The sequence below is a fragment of the Nicotiana attenuata genome, chromosome 7, assembly GCF_001879085.1.
Source record: "Nicotiana attenuata strain UT chromosome 7, NIATTr2, whole genome shotgun sequence".
NCBI classification, from domain to species: Eukaryota; Viridiplantae; Streptophyta; class Magnoliopsida; order Solanales; family Solanaceae; genus Nicotiana; species Nicotiana attenuata.
The window spans coordinates 75,144,506-75,164,518 of NC_031995.1; the positions used below are offsets into that span (position 1 = coordinate 75,144,506).

Below are 20,013 nucleotides of genomic sequence, written 5' to 3' on the forward strand. Positions count from 1 at the left end.
CCTGCGGCTACCTTACCGCACTTGCGGTCTCACAGGTGCGTTGACCATTTTGCACCTGTGGTTTGCTGGAGCCTGGCCAATCTCGCTTCTGCGATCACATAGTCGCTTCTGCGGCGCCGCACCTGCGGTCCCACACACGTAGGTGCGGTTATGACAGGAAACACAGCTTCAGCTGCCAACTTCAAATGCCTAACTCTCCCTCAACCATCCGAAATCATCCCGAGGCCCCCGGGACCTCAACCAAAAGCACGAACAAGTCATATACCACTATTCAAACTTATACCAATCTTAAAACACCTAAAACAACATCGAAACATCGAATTAACATCGGATTCAAGCCTAAGAATTCCAAAAACATCCGAATTACGCTTTCGATCAAAAAGTCTATCAAACCTGGTCCGAATGACCTGAAATTTTGCACATGCGTCACATTCAACACTACGGAGCTACTCCAACTTCTGGAATTCCATTCCGACCCCGATATCAAAATCTCACTATCGAACCCAAAACATCAAAAATTCAACTTTCGGCATTTCAGGCCTAATTAAGCTACGGACCTCCAAAACACAATCTGAACACGCTCTTAAACCCGAAATCACCCAACGGAGCTAACGGAAGCAACAGAATTCCATTTCGAGGCCTTCTTCACACTGTTCCGACTACGGTCCCAAAACTCTCCGAAACTCCAATTAAATCCTCCCGGCAACTCACAATAGCAGAAACAAACACGGGGAATGCAGTTAATAGGGGATCGGGGCGTTAATTCTTAAAACGATCGGCCGGATCGTTACAGTATCCAATTTCAATTATATTGAGAAGACAATTAAATGAAAGTAATTTACGAAATTTTATACATTTTTCAAGGACTGGTAGTACAGATTATGAGCTTCTACAAATAAAGTTTACAAAGCAACAATGAAAAAATACACAGTCTGTTTGAAAAGTACATAAACAGGATTTTATAAGCTAAGGCTACCCCGAACAAAGGAGGCAGCTACAACAGGGACGTCGATCATCTTCAAGTCCCGCAACCATCGAGCACAACAACAACAGCAACCCACATCTGTTATAAATTACTGTATAAAACTAGGAGATTCATTAATTTCCTATAGGTCCAAAAAACAGAGTACATTATGAAGAAGCTCAGGTTGAGTATAGGAGCGTGGCAACCACAGTAGAAGAGTTGGTTTGATTGCATGGGTTGTTAGAGGAGTTGGGAGTGGAAGTTGATCTGCCAATGGAGTTATTTTGTGATAACAAGGTTGCTCTTCAAATAGCATCGAATCCCATGTACCATTAGCGTACTAAATACATAGAGATAATTTGTCATTTCATATGGGAAAAGCTATAGCAAGGGTCTATCAACACTGAACATGTTCCCAGCAAAGAGCAGGTTGCAGACATTTTAACTAAGGCGCTAGGGAAGCAACTACATAGTGAAATGTTGTACAAGTTGGGGATGATTAATGTATTTCATTACCCAACTTGAGGGGGAGTTTAGAAAATATTAGCAGCTATGGCAGTTATACATGGTGGCTATAGAGTAGTACTTAGTTGCATAATCAATTAGTTAGGACTGTGTTAGAAGATAGTTAAGTTAGATGGTTAAAGAGTTGTATAATTAGTCTTTTACAGTCATATGCAATTAAGATTGAAGAATACACAATTCAGTTTCTCTCTCTATAACCTACTCACATCTCAAGCTCACACTCTCGAATCCAGCTCCATTTCCCCTTTTAACATTATCATTTCCCCATTTGTAAACCAATTTTATTCTTAATTTGAATTATAGGAGGTAATGTTAAACATGAAAAATGTATACTTCATATGTGGCAATTTGATTTGACATTATACAAATATTAGTGAAACGACTGAATTGTTCTTCACTACAAACAATAGTAAAATCTTTTACTTTTTGAGTTTGATCATGGTCAAAGAGCTGGTCCATGTAAACAAAAATCAAACTGTTTTTCGGTTGTTTCTTCTTTTTGAATTTTAAAAACAAGAAGAAAAAAAGATTCGTCGCCCTTCATAATATGGTTTTTTATTCCCGAGCCCTTGTTATGATTCAATTCCTCCTTGTTTAGTTGATTTTTGTTAGTATGACAGAAAGGGGAAAGTTTTACTTACACCGTTCAATCATGATATATGCTTAATTTTAAAAAAAAAAAATAAACTTGTTCATTTATCGTGGTTAAATAAAATCTAAAAGAATCATATAGTAGTTTAATAGTTTAAATTTTAAAGCAACAGTTAAGTTAATGATAATGAAACGAAATACAATAAATTATTTAAATATTAACCATAATCCGCAAAATTGATCATTAAGTCATAAATTCGTTATAATAACTACATTATATTGTTCAGTGTTATTCTTATAAAACGTAAAATTTTTAAATTTAACGCATTGAGTATGGCTATTAGGGATCTTTACGGAAATAGTCGGCCAGCTGTTTATTTTTATGATCGAATATATATATATATATATATATATATATATATATATATATATATATATATATATATATATATATATATTAATTATTTTTAGTTTAAGTAATTGAGTGAGCTGCAAATTAGCTTAACTCTTCTTTTTTTAGGGTAAATATAGCTCTGCTCAAAGATCATATTGTTAGATTAGATAATTACAGTGAAAATTTGAGAAACATTTGGAGTAAATCCTAACATTGAGTCAGTGAAAGAGAGAAAAGATCACGAAGAGAATTAGAAAGTGTAAAACTAACCATTTGAGGTGTCATTACAAACCACTAACGAACATTGTGAAATTTTAATCCGAGGTCTCGAGTTCGGGCTCAAAAAATAAAAAATTAAAATCCTTAGTAGTGACGAGAGAGCAGTTTTCCTTTAACTAGTTTTAGGCTACGCGCTTTGCGCGTGTATCCATATCAATAAATACATAATTTTAAAAATATCATGTAAGTATTATATTTGTTTAAATTATATAAAATTATAAAATAAAAGTTAAAAAATCCTAAAATGATAATTGTTTCCATGTAGCTATCTAAAAAAAATGAAGAAACTTTTGACCAAAAAAATGAAGAATCTTAGCTCATAAAAACTTAAAAATGTTTTATTGTGATTTATGAGGATTTACGGTGAAATATATTATGAAAATTATTGTTATTTACCTGACTTAATACTAAACATAAAACATAAAAATATCTTTATCATTATTCTTATAGATTTGTCAAATAACAAAAATTAAAAAGATGAATCTTTTAGTCTATTAAGAATTTGAGAATGAAAAAGGTTGACGTATATATCCTACATGATTGGTAATGACAATGTAAATTTTTAACAAATGACTTATGTTGAATTAATATTTTAATATAAATAACTTAATATAAAAAAGTATACAACCGTTGTCATTTTTTACTAAACGCAAGAAAAAAAAAAATGAACCGGCAACTCATTTATAATACATTTTTTCTTCTACTATTTTATCCTTATTTCTTCAAATTTATATTTTTATCGATTTGACTTTTAAATGTTACGATCAAAAAACCACAAGTCGTGATGGCACCTAACTCAACCCGCTAGGTAAGCCAACTAACAGAAAATATCACTCCACCAAGATTATAAGAGGATAGAAAATAGATAACTGAACGTTTACAAATTTACCAAGACCAGGTAATACAAATCACGAGCTTCTAAGATTTGGAATTTCAAAACTTATACAATAAATATACATTCTGTTTGAAGGTTACATAAACAGATAAGCAATAACCTAAACTACCAAGAACAAGTGGCAGCTATATCCAACGCACGAACATCTTCCGAATCAGCACCCAACGTCACCAGCAACTCTGCTCCAAAATCTGCACGGGACGTGCAGAAGTGCAGTATCAGTACAACCGGCCCCATGTACTGGTAAGTATATTGTTGTCACGACCCAAAATCTAACCATGATCGTGATGGCACCTATCGTGTTACAAGGCAAGCCTACTTCCCGAAATATTACTACTAAACCGGTTATAAGAAATTAATAAAATATTTCAACATTTAAATTTTTCATAAACTAAATCAACTCTAAATATAATATAGAAAAATACGGAAAACGAGCCCCATACATCGGGGTGTCACTAAGTCATGAGCGTCTAAAACTATGAACTAAGATATATAAACTATCTAACTGTCCAAAAGAAGAAATGACAAGAGGAGTAACAAGGTCCTGCGGACACTAGCAGCTACCTTGCAATCTCCATAGATAGCCGACCTGAACTCAACGTTCGTCGCGCTCTAACTCACCTAGATCTGCACAGAAAGTGCAAGGTGTAGTATGAGTTCAACTGACTTAGTAGTAACAGAAATATCTAAGGAACTGAGCAGTAGTGACGAGCTAAGTAAAACAGTCCAATTATTTATTTTCACAATTTAAAAATAAACAGAATTAAACAGGTAAATTCCATAACTCAGTAAATGCCACAAAGAAATTTAACAGATAAATGCAGCAACAGCACAAATAAACACAACCTCACAGTAGTGTCACTCCATCACTCATCACTCGCACTCAGCACTCAGCACTCAACACTCTGCGCTCACTGGGGTGTGTACAGACTCTGGAGGGGTTCCCAAAGCCCAAGCGCTAAGCACGGACAGCTCACGTGCCATAATATCAATACCTGGATCCGCACGGTCAGCTCACGTGCTACGCGGACAACTCATGCGGTATGGCATCAATACCTGGACCCGCACGGTTAGCTCACGTGCTACGCGGACAGCTCACGCGCTATGGTAGTAATATCCTCACAACCAGCCCCTTGGCCTCACTCAATCATGTACCTCACTAGCCTCACCATCATCAACAAATAAGGAAGGGAACACAACCCACATCAAGTATCACAGCATATTAGCAAATAAAAGAGAGTGAGGTAAATATGTACAATAATTTCTATGACTGAGTACAAATAAAGTGAGCATGAATAAAGCCTAAGCATGATCTCTAACATGAAGGCAGACAAGTTCAACAACAAGTAACAACGTAACACATATGATGGTTATTAGGCCTCACAGCCTCATGGGACGGACGAAGTCTCAATCCCTCGAGGTATACACCCACACGCCCGTCACCTAACGTGGGTATCACCTCCAAACAATCACATGATATCAAATTCTTCGGGTTTATACCCTCAAGGCCAGAGTTAAAAATGTTACTACCTCAACAGCGTAAAATCCTACTTCTGAATGCCCTCGTCTCTCGACTCGGTCTCCAAAAGCTCCGAATATAACCGTATTCAGATTAATACCATCAAAATGTGCTAAAGAATCGAATTCCACAATAAAAACTACAAAATATACCAAAAATTCAAAATCGGTCAAAACCCGGCCCCCAGATCCATGTCTCAAAATCAGTTAAAAATGGAAAAATAATAGTCCTCGTCCTCGTCCTCTCTCGAGTCTAACCATATAAAATTTATCAAAATCGGACTCCGTTTGGTCCCTCAAATCCCTACCTAAAACTCTCCAAAGCTCAAGCTCTAACTCCCTCAATTTCACTTTGAAATCATCAATCAAATCCCAAAAATGAAGATGGATTCATGAAATATAACCACAACCAAGTAGAGGACACATACCCCAATCCCTACGGTGAAAATCGCTCAAATCTGAGCTTCCCAACTCAAAATATGACCGAATGAACAAACCTTATTTTATATATTTTTCTGTCAGCTATTCTATCTCGTTTCTCATGTCAGATGATCCTGAAACTCACTTTTTATGACTCCAATGGATTCCTTGTGAAATTCTAGTCAAGTTAGGCTTTTGAATCACTCAATTTGACCTTATAATGAATGAGATATGTTGGTTTCAATATTTGCAGATAGTGCAGATTATTAAATACGCCGTCACTTGCAATTTCGTAATTAATCTGAAAAAATATAGTAACCTAATTCTTAATAAAATGACCATAAAATCCTCATACGATGTCCAAATTCTATGATTCTTTTTGCTACGGGTCCGTAATTATGATACGGATCTAATGCCTCAATCAAAAAAGAAATCGGAGCTCATTTGTTCAATATGATATCATTTATGCTTGAAGAAACGGCGTCGAAACATAAGAAAAATGAGCGTAACACAACCCAAACCTATCCGAAACTGACCCGAGTCCCTCGGGACCTCAACCAATAATTCCAACTAGTCATATATCACTACCCGAACTTAGTCAAACCTCCGGAACACCCAAAACAACACCAAAACACCAAATCAACCTCGAATTCAAGCCTAAGAACTTCTAAACTTCCAACTTTCGCCAATTCAAGCCTAATTCTACCACGGACCTCCAAATTACATTCTAGACACACTCCTAAGTCTGAAATCACCTAACGAAGCTAATCGAATCATAAAAATCCAAATCCGAATTTGTTTACTCATAAGTCAACTTCCGGTTGACTTTTCTAACTTAGCTTTCTAACTAAGAGACTAAGTGATCATTTCACTCCAAAACTGCTCCGAACCAAAACCTACCAACTCGATACAACTCAACACAGTTGAACAACACAAAGAAACAAAAATGGGATAAACGAGGCTATAACTCTCAGAACGACTGACCGGGTCGTTACATCCTCCCACTCTTAAACAATCGTTCGTCCTCGAACGATTCTAAAACATACCTGAAATCACATGATATACCACATAATTCAAACACTCACAACGATGATTTCTAATCATAGCAGCTGCCCAAAACAACCAAACGCTGGTAATAAACCTCTTATCAGACAGAGCCTAAACAAGTTATATCAAGTCACAAATCAAACACCCTTGCTACATCTCAAGTAAACCATTCTCGTCACATTTGATCAATCCAAACACAATCTCGCAGTCAAATCATACTCACCACATAGCCATCAAATCACAGATCCCACTAATAAGGGACACCAACGGACATATAAGCACGTGCTCACATAATCGAAATCTGCGTACTCCAGCTACAGACAAAACCCGGCCTCAAGTCCCCTAGACTGGCCTAACATCAACACACAGAAATCACAACTCGCACCTCATTCAGGGAATCACAAGCCGTCGATGCACAACTGATACCGAGCGCTCTTGTGCGCATACGAATGCGTGGAAGGAATTCAAAGAGTTACACTTCAAGCTGAATCAATACCGCACGATAAGAATTCAAGAATGTAAAGTTTCCTTAGGGTTATGCAGCCTCTCGAAGACAAGTACAGACGTCTCCGTACCGATCCACAGGACTCTACTAAACTTGCTCATGACTCGTGAGACCTATGCAACCTAGGCTCTGATACCAACTTGTCACGACCCAAAATCTAACCATGGCCGTGATGGCGCCTATCGTGTTACAAGGCAAGCCTACTTCCCGAAATATTACTACTAAACCGATTATAAGAAATTAATAAAACATTTCAACATTTAAATTTTTCATAAACTAAATCAACTCTAAATATAATATAGAAAAATACGGAAAACGAGCCCCAAACATCGGGGTGTCACTAAGTCATGAGCATCTAAAACTATGAACTAAGATATATAAACTATCTAACTGTCCAAAAGAAGAAATGACAAGAGGAGTAACAAGGTCATGCGGACACTAGCAGCTGCCTTGCAATCTCCACAGATAGCCAGCCTGAACTCAACGATCGCCACACTCTAACTCACCTAGATCTGCATATAAAGTGCAGGGTGTAGTATGAGTACAACCGACTCAGTAGTAACAGAAATAACTAAGGAACAGAGTAGTAGTGACGAGCTAAGTAAAACAGTCCAATTATTTATTTTCATAATTTAAAAATAAACAGAAATAAAAAGGTAAATTCCATAACTCAGTAAATGCCACAAAGAAATTTAACAGATAAATGCAGCAACAACACAAATAAACACAGCCTCACAGTAGTGTCACTCCATCACTCATCACTCGCACTCAGCACTCAACACACTCAAAACACTCAACACTCTGCGCTCACTGGCGGTGTGTACAGACTCCGAAGGGGCTCCCAAAGCCCAAGAGCTAAGACTGGACAGCTCACGTGCCATAATGTCAATACCTGGATCCGCACGGTCAGCTCACGTGCTACGTGGACAACTAATGCGCTATGGTATCAATACCTGGACCCGCACGGTTAGCTCACGTGCTACGCGAACAGCTCACGCTCTATGGTATTAATATTCTCACAACCAGGCCCTTGGACTCACTCAAGCATGTATCTCACTAGCCTCACCATCATCAACAAATAAGGAAGGGAACACAACCCACATCAAGTATCACAGCATATTAGCAAATAATAGAGACTAAGGTAAACATGTACAATAATTTCTATGACTGAGTACAAATAAAGTGAGCATGAATAAAGCCTAAGCATGATCTCTAACATGAAGGCAGACAAGTTCAACAACAAGTAACTACGTAACACAGATGATGGTTATTAGGCCTCACAACCTCATGGGACGGACCAAATCTCAATCCCTCGAGGTATACACCCACACGCCCATCACCTAGCGTGGGTATCACCTCCAAACAATCACATGATATCAAATTCTCCGGGTTTATACCCTCAAGGCCAGAGTTAAAACTGTTACTTACCTCAACAGCGTAAAATACTACTCCGGGATGCCATCGTCTCTAGACTCGATCTCCAAAAGCTCTGAATCTAACCATAATCAGATTAATACCATCAACATGTGCTAAAGAATCGAATTCACAATAAAAACTACAAAATATACCAAAAATTCAAAATCAGCCAAAACTCGGCCCCCGGGCCCATGTCTCAAAATCAGTTAAAATGGCATAATAATAGACCTCGTCCTCTCCTGAGTCTAACCATATAAAATTTATCAAAATCGGACTCCGTTTGGTCCCTCAAATCCCTACCTAAAACTCTCCAAAACTCAAGCCCTAACTCCCTCAATTTCACTTTGAAATCATCAATCAAATTCCAAAAATGAAGATGAATTCAAGAAATATAACCACAATCGAGTAGAAGACACTAACCCCAATCCCTACGGTGAAAATCGCCCAAATCCAAGCTCCCCAACTCAAAATATGATCGAATGAACAAACCCTTATTTTATATATTTTTCTATCAGCTATTCTGCCTCGTTTCTCGTGCTAAACAATCCCTATACTCGTTTTTATGACTCCAATGGATTTCTTGTGAAATTCTAATCAAGTTAGACTTTTGAATCACTCAATTTGACCTTATAATGAATGAGATATGTTGGTTTCAATATTTGCAAATAGTGCAAATTATTATATACGCCGTTAGTGGCAATTTCCTAATTAATCTGAAATATTTAGCAACCTAATTCTTAATAAAATGACCATAAAATCCTCATACGATGTCCAAATTCGATGATTCTTTTTGCTACGGGTCCGTAATTACGATACGGATCTAATGCTTCAATCAAAAAAAAATCGAAGCTTATTTGTTCAATAGGAGCGCAACACAACCCAAACCTATCTAAAACTCACCCGAGGCCCTCGGGACCTCAACTAATAATTCCAACTAGTCATATATCAATACCCGAACTTAGTCGAACCTCCGGAACATCCAAAACAACACAAAAACACCAAATCAACCTCAAATTCAAGCCTAAGAACTTCTAAACTTCCAACTTTCGCCAATTCAAGCCTAATACTACCACGGACCTCCAAATTACATTCTGGACACACTCCTAAGTCTAAAATCACCCAACGAAGCTAATCGAATCATAAAAATCCAAATCCGAATTCATTTACTCATAAGTCAACTTCCGGTTGACTTTTCTAACTTAGCTTTCTAACTAAGAGACTAAGTGATCATTTCACTCCAAAACTACTCCGAACCCAAACCTACCAACTCGATACAACTCAACACAGTTGAACAACACATAAAGAAATAAAAATGGGAGAAACGGGGCTGTAACTCTCAGAACGACTGACCGGGTCGTTACAATTGTCTAACCTCGTCGAAGTAGTGACGAGGCTTTTAGTTTAAAAGATGTTTATTTACACAACATGTACATTAGATTAACAGTAATGCAGTTCAAAGTATAACGGATAAAAGTATCAAGTACAACCCGGCGAATCAGACAATGAATATTATAAATAACCACAGTAGAATATTTACGATCTTCCCTGGTATGAGATACATGTCTAAAACGTCAATATATCAAATCACATCGCACGGTAACACCTTTCGTGCTTTTATCTCATCCTCGCCATATATAAATAAATTTATGAAACAATTCAATTAGCACGGCAACACCCTTCGTGCGTTTAACTCATCCTTTCCAAGTAATCGTATAACAGTACCAACCATATCGCGGGAACACAATAATAGGAATTACTAAGTAGGAAATATGCCAGTAACAATAGCGGACAACGAAACACATGTGGATCAAAGTAATGACTAAGCGGAAAGCACGTGAGTAACAACAACAATTGGAAAATAGGGAATGTCAACTTCAATTAACTAGCATATTGGAGGCCTAAGTACAAATATAACAATTAAGAAGAAAACACATGTTCTTTACAAGTTAACAAGTAAAGGCATGAATGGCTAGCATGGTGAAAGGCTTATACTAAAGTGCAACAAAATAGATACAACATGAATATAATTATAAAAGCAGGAATAGACATGGTAATTTCAAGTTAAGCATGTAAAAGACATGGACAGTGCAACAACAATTGAGATAAAGTCAAGTACAGGACAATCACAACAAGTCACTCCAAATATGTAAATACAACACTAACATTTCAAAGTAAGGCGCAACCGTATACACGAAAAAAATAAATATCACATCAGAATGCATGTCCCTCGTCCTCACCTGCACGGAAACACCCTTCGTGCCATGACCTCACCATAACATGCAAGCATAAAATATAAATGAAATGGCACGGCATCACCCTTCGTGCTTTTACTCTCAATAATATGGTACGGCATCACCCTTCGTGCTTTTACTCTCAATAATATGGCACGGCATCACCCTTCGTGCTTTTACTCTCAATAATATGGCACGGCATCACCCTTCGTGCTTTACACTCTCCCTCACATGATAATGTATAAACAATGGCACGGCATCAGCCTTCGTACTTTACACTCTTCCTTACCAAGCATATATATAACTGTAACAAACAAGGCAGGAAGCATAACGGACATCAAGGAGAGTGTTTTAATGAATATTCCAGACAATTCCAAACACAACTTTCCAAGTCAACAATGGTTCAACAACCCTCAAGAATCGTAATATTCAAATATTTTCATGAATCTCATAATTGATTCACAACACAAGTATAGAGTCTAGCATCTCAAGAATATCAGTTATAGTAATGTAATAATGGTTCCGCATAAAGATAACTGAATTAGACATATCAATGTGTTCTCACAATTTCCACCAAGTTTGATCAAGTTATAACAAACTAAGTCCTGACATCCATCATTTAATATTATGTCCTTAGTATCTAAGAGTCAAACAAGGCATTGAAGCCGAATGTCATAAAATTCCACAAACACAAATATAACATAATCCACCCCTCGAGCATGATTAACCTTGGCACATACATATACGCTCATCGCCTCATATGTGTATCACCCCCACATGTAGCAAACAATGACAATTAGGAGGAAAAATTCCCTCAACAAAGCTAGGCAAAACACTTACCTCGATCCGGCTAACTCAACAGTCAACTTAGCCTTTTCCTCTACGAATTTGCCTTCGCTCGACTCAATCTAGCCAATGACAACTTGAATACACCACACAATGCAAGAGAAAACAATTTCAATTAATAAAGCTATGATTTTTATTCAATTCCTAAAAAGTCAACAAAACTCAAACCTCGAGCCCGCCCGGTCAAAACCAGGGTCCAAGGGTAGGTCTAGACTACCCACAGCCTCACGAGTCCAATTATGTGTTTTTTTTTCAAATCCGAGTCTTATTCGACTCCCAAATCCCAAATTTTTATTTTTCAAAACATTGACAAAATCCCCAAAGTTTTCCATAGTTTTCTCATGAATTGATGTTAAATCTTGTATAAAATCATGAAATATAGTTGGGAATTGTTTAAAGATACTTACCCACTGATTTGGCATGAAAATCCCCTCTAAAAATCGCCTCACTCCGAAGCTAGAGTTCAAAAATATGAAAAAAATAAAGAAAAACCGGAATTCTCAGCACTTAATACGCTGCAGATGTCGCATTTGCGACAGGGGGTTCGCAATGGCGAACCCGAAATTGCAAAAAAATGCATCGCCATTGCGATGCCTGAAGATTTCCTTCTGAGGTCGCATTTGCGACAAATGCTTCGCAAATGCGAAGACCAGCCTTCGCAAATGAGGCTGGTTCATTGCAAATGCGAAAACTGCCTAGTCGCCCAGGCTTCGCAAATGCGAGGTTCCTTCGCAAATGCGATGGCCGCATTTGCGATCCAAACTTCGCAGATGTGAAAATACTAGAGGCAGCAATTAAGAACTATGCAAGAACATTCCGAAACCAATCCGAAACTTACCCGAGCCCTCGGGGCTCTAAGCCAAATATATACACAAGTCTAAAAATATAATACGAACTCACTCGCACGGTCAAATCATCAAAATAACTTCTAAAACCACGAATCGGACGCCAAAACTCATAAAATCAAACTAAACTTCAAGGACTTGTACAATCACAACCGAGCATCCGAACCCTATCAAATCAATTCCGAATGGCGCCAAACTTTGCAGACAAGTTCCATATGACAAGACGAACCTACTCGAAGTTTCAAACCACACATGACAACCTCGAAACGATGAATCACACCTCAAGCCGAAATCAATGAACTTTGAAACTTCAACTTCCACAACCGATGCCGGAACCTATCAAATCACCTCGGATTGACCTCAAAATTTGCACACAAGTCACATTTGACATTACGGACCTATTCTAATTTTTGGAATGGGAATCCAACCCCGATATCAAAAAGTCCACTCTCGGTCAAACTTCCAAAAAATCCAACTTTCGCCAATTCAAGGCTAATTCCACTACAGATCTCCAAATTACAATCCGGACGCGCTCCAAAGTCCGAAACCACCCAACGAAGCTAGTGGAACTGACAAAACTCCATTCCGAGGTCAATTGCCAAAAAGTCAAACTTGGTCAACCCTTCCAACTTAGAACCTAAATCTTGAAGTTCATTCCCCCAAACCTATTCCAGATAACTTGAAAATCAATACTGACGATTTATGCAAGCCATAATACATCATGCGGAACTACTCGAGCCCTCAAAACACCGAGCGAAGTGCAGATACCCAAAACGACCAATCGGGTCATTACATCAAATTTATACTATAATCGATTCTGCTTTAGTTTTTGTTTCTTTCACCGCTAGTGCGCTTCTTATGAAAAATAAATTTATGTACCTTAAGAGTTTTTCAACCTGTCAAATAATTTTACTTATATGATAAATTTGAAAAAGAAAATTGAATTGAATTCTTTTGCTAATTAATTAATTCAAAGATTTAATTATTTGCTCTCAATATTAAAGAAGTAACTTAGTCTTTTTGTTAATTCAACTCCTTAAGAATATTCAACAGTAACTATAACTTTATGTAATAAGAATTCTATTTTCAATAAAAAAAAAAAATCATATGTAAGCTTTGGATCTTTTGTGTTACTAAAACCATCGTGTTTTTTTACTCGTATAACTTAGCTAAATTATAGTAGTTTCTAACGTTTGTATAAGAAAATTTATATAAGGTAAAACTCTTAATTGATTTTGAAGGACTAAATATTAGGATTTTTTATCTAGTTCAATAAGGAAAAGTTAAATAAGCAAATTTTTAATTGATTTTAAAGTCCTAAAAATTAGTATTGTAATTTAAATTAAATTTTGTCCAGTACGAAACATATTTTAAAAGAGTAAAAAAGGCGAATGACATTTCGCTAAGGGTCGTGCTTTTAATATAGTATAGATAAGATTTATTGGACGTGTATCTAGACTATTCAAACTAATGAGTACGAGATACTGGATGATTTTATATATATATATATATATATATATATATATGTGTGTGTGTGTGTGTGTGTGTGTGTGTGTGTGTGTGTGTTGGCTAAAAAAATAATAGTGGATCCGACTGACTACTTGTGTAAAGATCTCAAATTTTAACTTGGCATAGACCGGTGCTAAGCCCACAAATAAACCCAGCAGCTCGCTCGGGCTCTCAGGTTGGGCCTTCTTGTCTTCTTTGGGCTCTACCACCTTTCTGTGGGGGAAGTGCATGGTTGACCACTAATAACACATGTATTTACTTTTAAGCCACTGTTTAAAATGTCTTTAGTCTTTAGCCACCGCTTTAATAAACTTTACCTGCCCGGACGAAAACACCTTTCTGCTCATAAAGTTTAGGACCACGTGTCCTTAACTTTTGATCTTGCAACTCTAAGTTCGGGACTTCAGGACTACATGTCCTTAATTTTTGAACTTGGAACTCGAAGTTCAGGACCACCTGTCCTTAATTTTTGTGCTTGTAACTCTAAGTTGAGGACTACTTGTCCTTAACTTTTGAACTTGTAAGTCTAAGTTCGGGACCTATTGTCCTTAACTTTTGAGCTTGTTAGTTTAAGTTCAGGACCTATTGTCCTTAACTTTTGAGCTTGTTAGTCTAAGTTCAGGACCTATTGTCCTTAACTTTTGGGCTTCTTAGCCTAAGTTCAGAACCTATTGTCCTTAACTTTTGAACTTGTTAGTCTAAGTTCAGGACTTAAGGACCTATTGTCCTTAACTTTTGAACTTGTAACTGTAAGTTCAGGACCTATTGTCCTTAACTTTTGAGCTTGTTAGTCTAAGTTCAGGACCAAGTGTCCTTAACTTTTGAACTTGTAATTCTAAGTTCATGACCAAGTGTCCTTAACTTTTGAACTTGGAACTCGAAGTTCAGGACCAAATGTCCTTAACTTTTGAACTTGTAACTGTAAGTTTAGGATCCATAACGTAGCAGAAAACCAAACATTATTTGTATCTTTTCACAGAAAAGTGCCACTGTATTTCATTATGTAATATACAATAAGATATCCAATTTCTACTTTGCTAATTTATTCAACCAACATGACAAGCAAAACGAGTAGAAAATAAATGATGAAGATGAACTTTTCACGATGTTCATTAATTTCATTAATATTAGACAAGTAATGTGTATTCTCTGGCTGGATGTTGTCGTAACAGGTAACACCAGAAGGCTGTTCTTATACCTATGGGGGAGACTTCAACCCCTCTCTACGAACACGATAAGTAGCATGTATTGTCATTCAACAAGGGAGATACAAAGAGCAACAGCCATCCTTGATAACAGTGAGATAAGTTGGATTACTGTATTCATCAATGTAGTCCTGCCACGATTATTCATTTCAGCCAACACCCCAGCAACCGAAATGTAGATGAAGCTGCCAGCAGTAAAACCATGCAACATTATATGAGATAGAAGAAAGGGTAACACATTCTTTTCATATTAATTTTAATAGACTAGTGGCTACTATTGCTAAGCATTGAAAATGCTGGATAAAAAGTAAATACCACTTTAAAAAGTAGCTACCCCGCACAATTTTTACCCTTTTTGTTCCGGAAGCTTATACTGTACAATGGGAAGTATTTAGGGATTGTTACACAAATAGCCGGAAAGATTCATTGTTTAATTTTTTTAGCCGGTATACATAGATTATAAACAATTATACACGTATTTTACATGAATTTTGCATATATTATACATCCGTTGGCTATTCTTAGTTAAGAAAATTAGGTGGGTGACTATTTGGATTAATTCTTGAAGTACTTAAGCAAAATGACACATTAGGCTGGCCCAGAAAAGCTTGAAAATTTAAAAACAGGGCAAGTACACAGATAGCCATTCTCAGGGATGCTATTTAAAAATTAGTCAGTACTTACTTTTTCCTGAAATTTTAAGCTAACATTTTTAATTTTAGAACAATTCAGCACGTTTTTATCCTGAAAATTTGAAAAACTGAAATTCAAAGCGTATTGACTAATTCTTAAATAACAACTGTCATTACATGTCATATCTAGAATTATTCACCCCCCTACCCCCCCCCCCCCCAAATCTTAATTACAAAGTTCCAAATTATTCCAATGGGCCTAGTTTAAGCGGCAGTCTTTAAAGTCCATCAGAAAGAAAAGCCCAAGCTAAGCAGACGCAGTAAACAAAAGAGAGCATAGAGATCAAGAAAAGAATATTCCCATAAAAGAAATAGAAAAAGTAATTACTCCACAAAAACAAGTTTCTCATAAAACAAAGAGTAGCACTTTCAAACCAGTCTTCTTCCTTAGGGTTTTCCCTAGGGTTTAACAAATATCAGATGATTCAAGAAAAAAATTGAAACTTTAACATAAAGAAGCAATCTTTTTTCAATTGGATCAAGAATGGAAGCAAGAGTAGGAGTGGAAGGTGGTGCAAGAAAGTTTTTACAGCCCCAAAAGTCACAACAACAACACCATTATCACACACAACAGCAGCAGCCACAACCTCAACCTCAGATTGGTACTGTCCCTCAGCTTCTTGCTGGTGGCATTGCTGGTGCTTTCAGCAAAACCTGTACTGCTCCCCTCGCCCGCCTCACCATTCTTTTTCAGGTAATTTTTCTTTTTCCAAAGACACCCTATTTCTTTGATATTTATTTTCCTTTCTGTTTCGTCTAAGTTGTCAACTAGGGCTATATGAGTCTTCTATATGTTGAATTCGGGTCCATTTCATTCTTAGTTTAAGATTTTAAAAGGGGAAAAAAAATTAGGGTACATGTAAAATGGGGTTAGCAGAATGAAGCTGAGGAGGAAAAACTTTATTGGCTGATTTGGACAGAGAGATAAATAATTGGTGATATATGGGGTAGAAAAGGTCAAACTGTTCGGTTTCTTAGGAAATTGAAATTGGACCTATGTAGGTTTTAATTGAATGGTTTGATATTGGTAGTCTAATTTGGTTAATGTGTGAGTTGCAATATAGTTGTGTGAGGGATGAGAAAATCTACGTGTGCATGTAACTAATTTTATTTAGTTGAATGCTTCTGTTTTCTGATATTTTCTTAAATATGTGCTATGCAATATCTAAAATTCTTGTTTGCATTTGCTTGTTTTGGTTCGTTTCGGGACTTATTGTTGGCTTGAACTGCTTAAGATTAACTATAATAAAGTAATAGTAAAACTTTAGAGCTTCGATTTATTGGAAAAACAAATTACAGCGATGTTTCAACAGTTCTTGTCTTTGATATCCCTTTCAATTCATTGTTTGAATGTTTTCAATTCTTAGGTTCAAGGTATGCATTCAGATATAGCAGTATTAAGCAAGCCCAGTATATGTCGTGAGGCATTGCGAATAGTCAACGAAGAAGGATTCAGGGCTTTTTGGAAGGGGAACTTGGTCACTATTGCTCACAGGCTACCGTATTCCTCAGTCAATTTCTATTCTTATGAACGCTACAAGAGTGTGAGTATATAACTGTGCCTATATAAAGTTTGGCAGGAAATATTTGTCATCTCTTCTGAAAATTATTATGTTTGGCAGCTATTGAAAACAATTCCTGGCCTGGATGGTAAAGGGGGAAATGCAGGTGCGGATATTTTTGTGCACTTTGTTGGTGGTGGATTGGCTGGAATAACAGCAGCTGCTGCCACATACCCGTTGGATCTTGTCAGGACAAGATTAGCTGCACAGGTATAACTATGTAGCAGTGCTTTCTAGGTCTTATCGATCAATTGAACAGTAGAGCAGGGTATACTAGTTTTATCCTCTCTAATCATATCTTGGTTTCTTGTATTGTTTGATTAGTGGAGCATCATGTTGTTGTCGTCTTTAGATTACAATTTAGATGGTGTAGGGACAATATCGATTCAAATGTCATGCTTTGTACTTGTCTTTATTAGCGTAGCCAGGGCTTTTACTAAAAGGTGTCGAGATAAAAAAAATAAACACGAAGAAAGTAAGGGAATTCAACATATAGTATATATACATAAAATAAATTATTGACCTAGCTAAACTGTATAATTTTCCAGCAAAGGGGTGTAATTGACACCCCTTAGCATAAGGTGGCTCTGCCATTGCTTGTCTCTATGTGTGTGGGCAACATAAAAAACGAGTAGCTTCCGCTCTAATTGACTAGATTGTGGGTTTTTATTTACTCCACAAATATATATATATATATATATATAATGCGGTACAGTAGTTTCCTAGATTGTGGTGAAATATGTATTCAGCCTTCAATTTAACTGGTTTGCAGAGGAATGCGGCATACTATCAGGGCATCTGGCACGCTCTTCGTACCATTTGCAGAGATGAAGGCGTTTTTGGGTTGTACAAAGGGCTTGGTGCTACATTACTGGTCTCTGCTTTTCTCTTCTACCTTTCATCTATATTGATCAAACCCTGGCTTCAAAATATTTACGATGCTAATTAGGTGTTTGCTTTTGTTGCAGGGTGTTGGACCTAGCATAGCAATAAGCTTTTCCGTCTATGAGGCTTTGAGATCTCACTGGCAGACTCAAAGGTAAGTACCACAATGTTTTGATAGCCTACCCTATTGGTAGTCATTCTGTCATTCTTGACTAAACGTATCTTGTCATTGATTTTCTGTTTGCTCTCAGGCCCGATGATCCTACTGTTGCAGTCAGCCTTGCTTGTGGAAGTCTTTCAGGAATTGCATCTTCCACTGGTGAGTACTTTGTATCAATAACTTTAGCTTATTTTAGTGCAATCATTTTTTTGGTGATTCTAGCTACGTTCCATTTTTCTGCTGAAAACTATGTGGATATTTGTGACCATTTAGTGAAGACCTCTAGTATAGCTGTCCGTCTTGCCTCTGCCTCGATTTAGCGGGTTCGAGGCCAACAACAATAATAACAACGAACCCAGTGTAATTCCACAAGTGAGGTCTGGGGAGGGTAGTGTGTACGCAGACCTTACCCCTATCTTTTGGAAGGCAGAGAAGCTGGTTCCGGGTTCCGAGGTCAATGCTTAAAAAATGAATTGTTGGAGGAATCTGACTTGGTTATAAGTGAAACTACATACGTATTTGAATGAAAATGCAGTTCTTAATTCCTCTATTGTAATTCTTGATAATATGCAGCAACTTTCCCGTTGGATCTTGTGAGGCGAAGAAAGCAGTTGGAAGGAGTAGGAGGACGTGCACGTGTGTACAACACTGGCATAATGGGGATATTTAAGCACATAATCAAAACTGAGGGCTTACGTGGCTTGTACAGAGGGATAATGCCCGAGTACTACAAAGTAGTTCCCAGCGTGGGAATTGTGTTCATGACGTATGAAACACTGAAGAAGCTTCTATCTCAAGGACCTTTTGATTCTTGACGTTTTTCAGTTCTGCACTTCTCCAGTTTTCTGATAAAAAAAGCCACACAAGGTTCAGTTTTGTTTGAGTTACTAGTTAGGAAGAATTGATAAGGTAATTAGTATTAATTAAAAGAGAAAACATTCACACGGTAGCAAATTTTGTGGGTGCTGCTGTTAGACTTGCCTTTTGTTGTATAGCCATTGAAAATCACCAGTGTCCCACATCCATTGTATCCCTAGATTTTACCTTAGGCTGGTTAATTCTTAGGATTTTACCTTTTCATTGTCATCTTAGATGATTGTATCAACCATACAGTTTTTTTTGTGGGAACCTTTTTTTTTTTTTTTTTGTTTTTGTCAATTTTTTCTCCCATTTTATCTAGTGCTTCCTTTTGGCAAAGTTTAGGCAAATGTTTGAATCCCTTTAAGATATTGTTAAGGACAGTGGTGTATGTCACGGTATTGCTTGGCAATTGTAATAAGAGAGGACTCAATGTTGGTTCTTTTATTCACTTGGTTGCTTGTTGCATGAAGCCATTTGTCTTATATAGACCATTTGTTTCTGGAATTCTTGTGACCCTCAAAATTACCTGAATCTGGAATAATCCGTTATAATACTGGTAGGAAAAAATAACTATTCTTTTTTGATATAACTATTCTCAATTTACATTTTGTAAAATTTTCTAATTATATCTGTGTTTTGAGAAGCATTTACACCCGTTGCTGT

At 37.0% G+C, this 20,013-nt stretch overlaps 1 protein-coding gene across 1 annotated transcript; it reads left to right on the plus strand.

Annotated features, from left to right (window-relative positions):
• On the plus strand, positions 16,171–19,798 carry LOC109229317 (mitochondrial substrate carrier family protein B-like). Its single transcript, XM_019394714.1, has 7 exons — positions 16,171–16,576; positions 17,250–17,426; positions 17,505–17,654; positions 18,217–18,318; positions 18,413–18,483; positions 18,581–18,648; positions 19,063–19,798. Exons 1-7 carry the CDS (start codon positions 16,367–16,369, stop codon positions 19,302–19,304), a joined length of 1,020 nt encoding a protein of 339 aa, XP_019250259.1. The 5' UTR covers positions 16,171–16,366; the 3' UTR covers positions 19,305–19,798.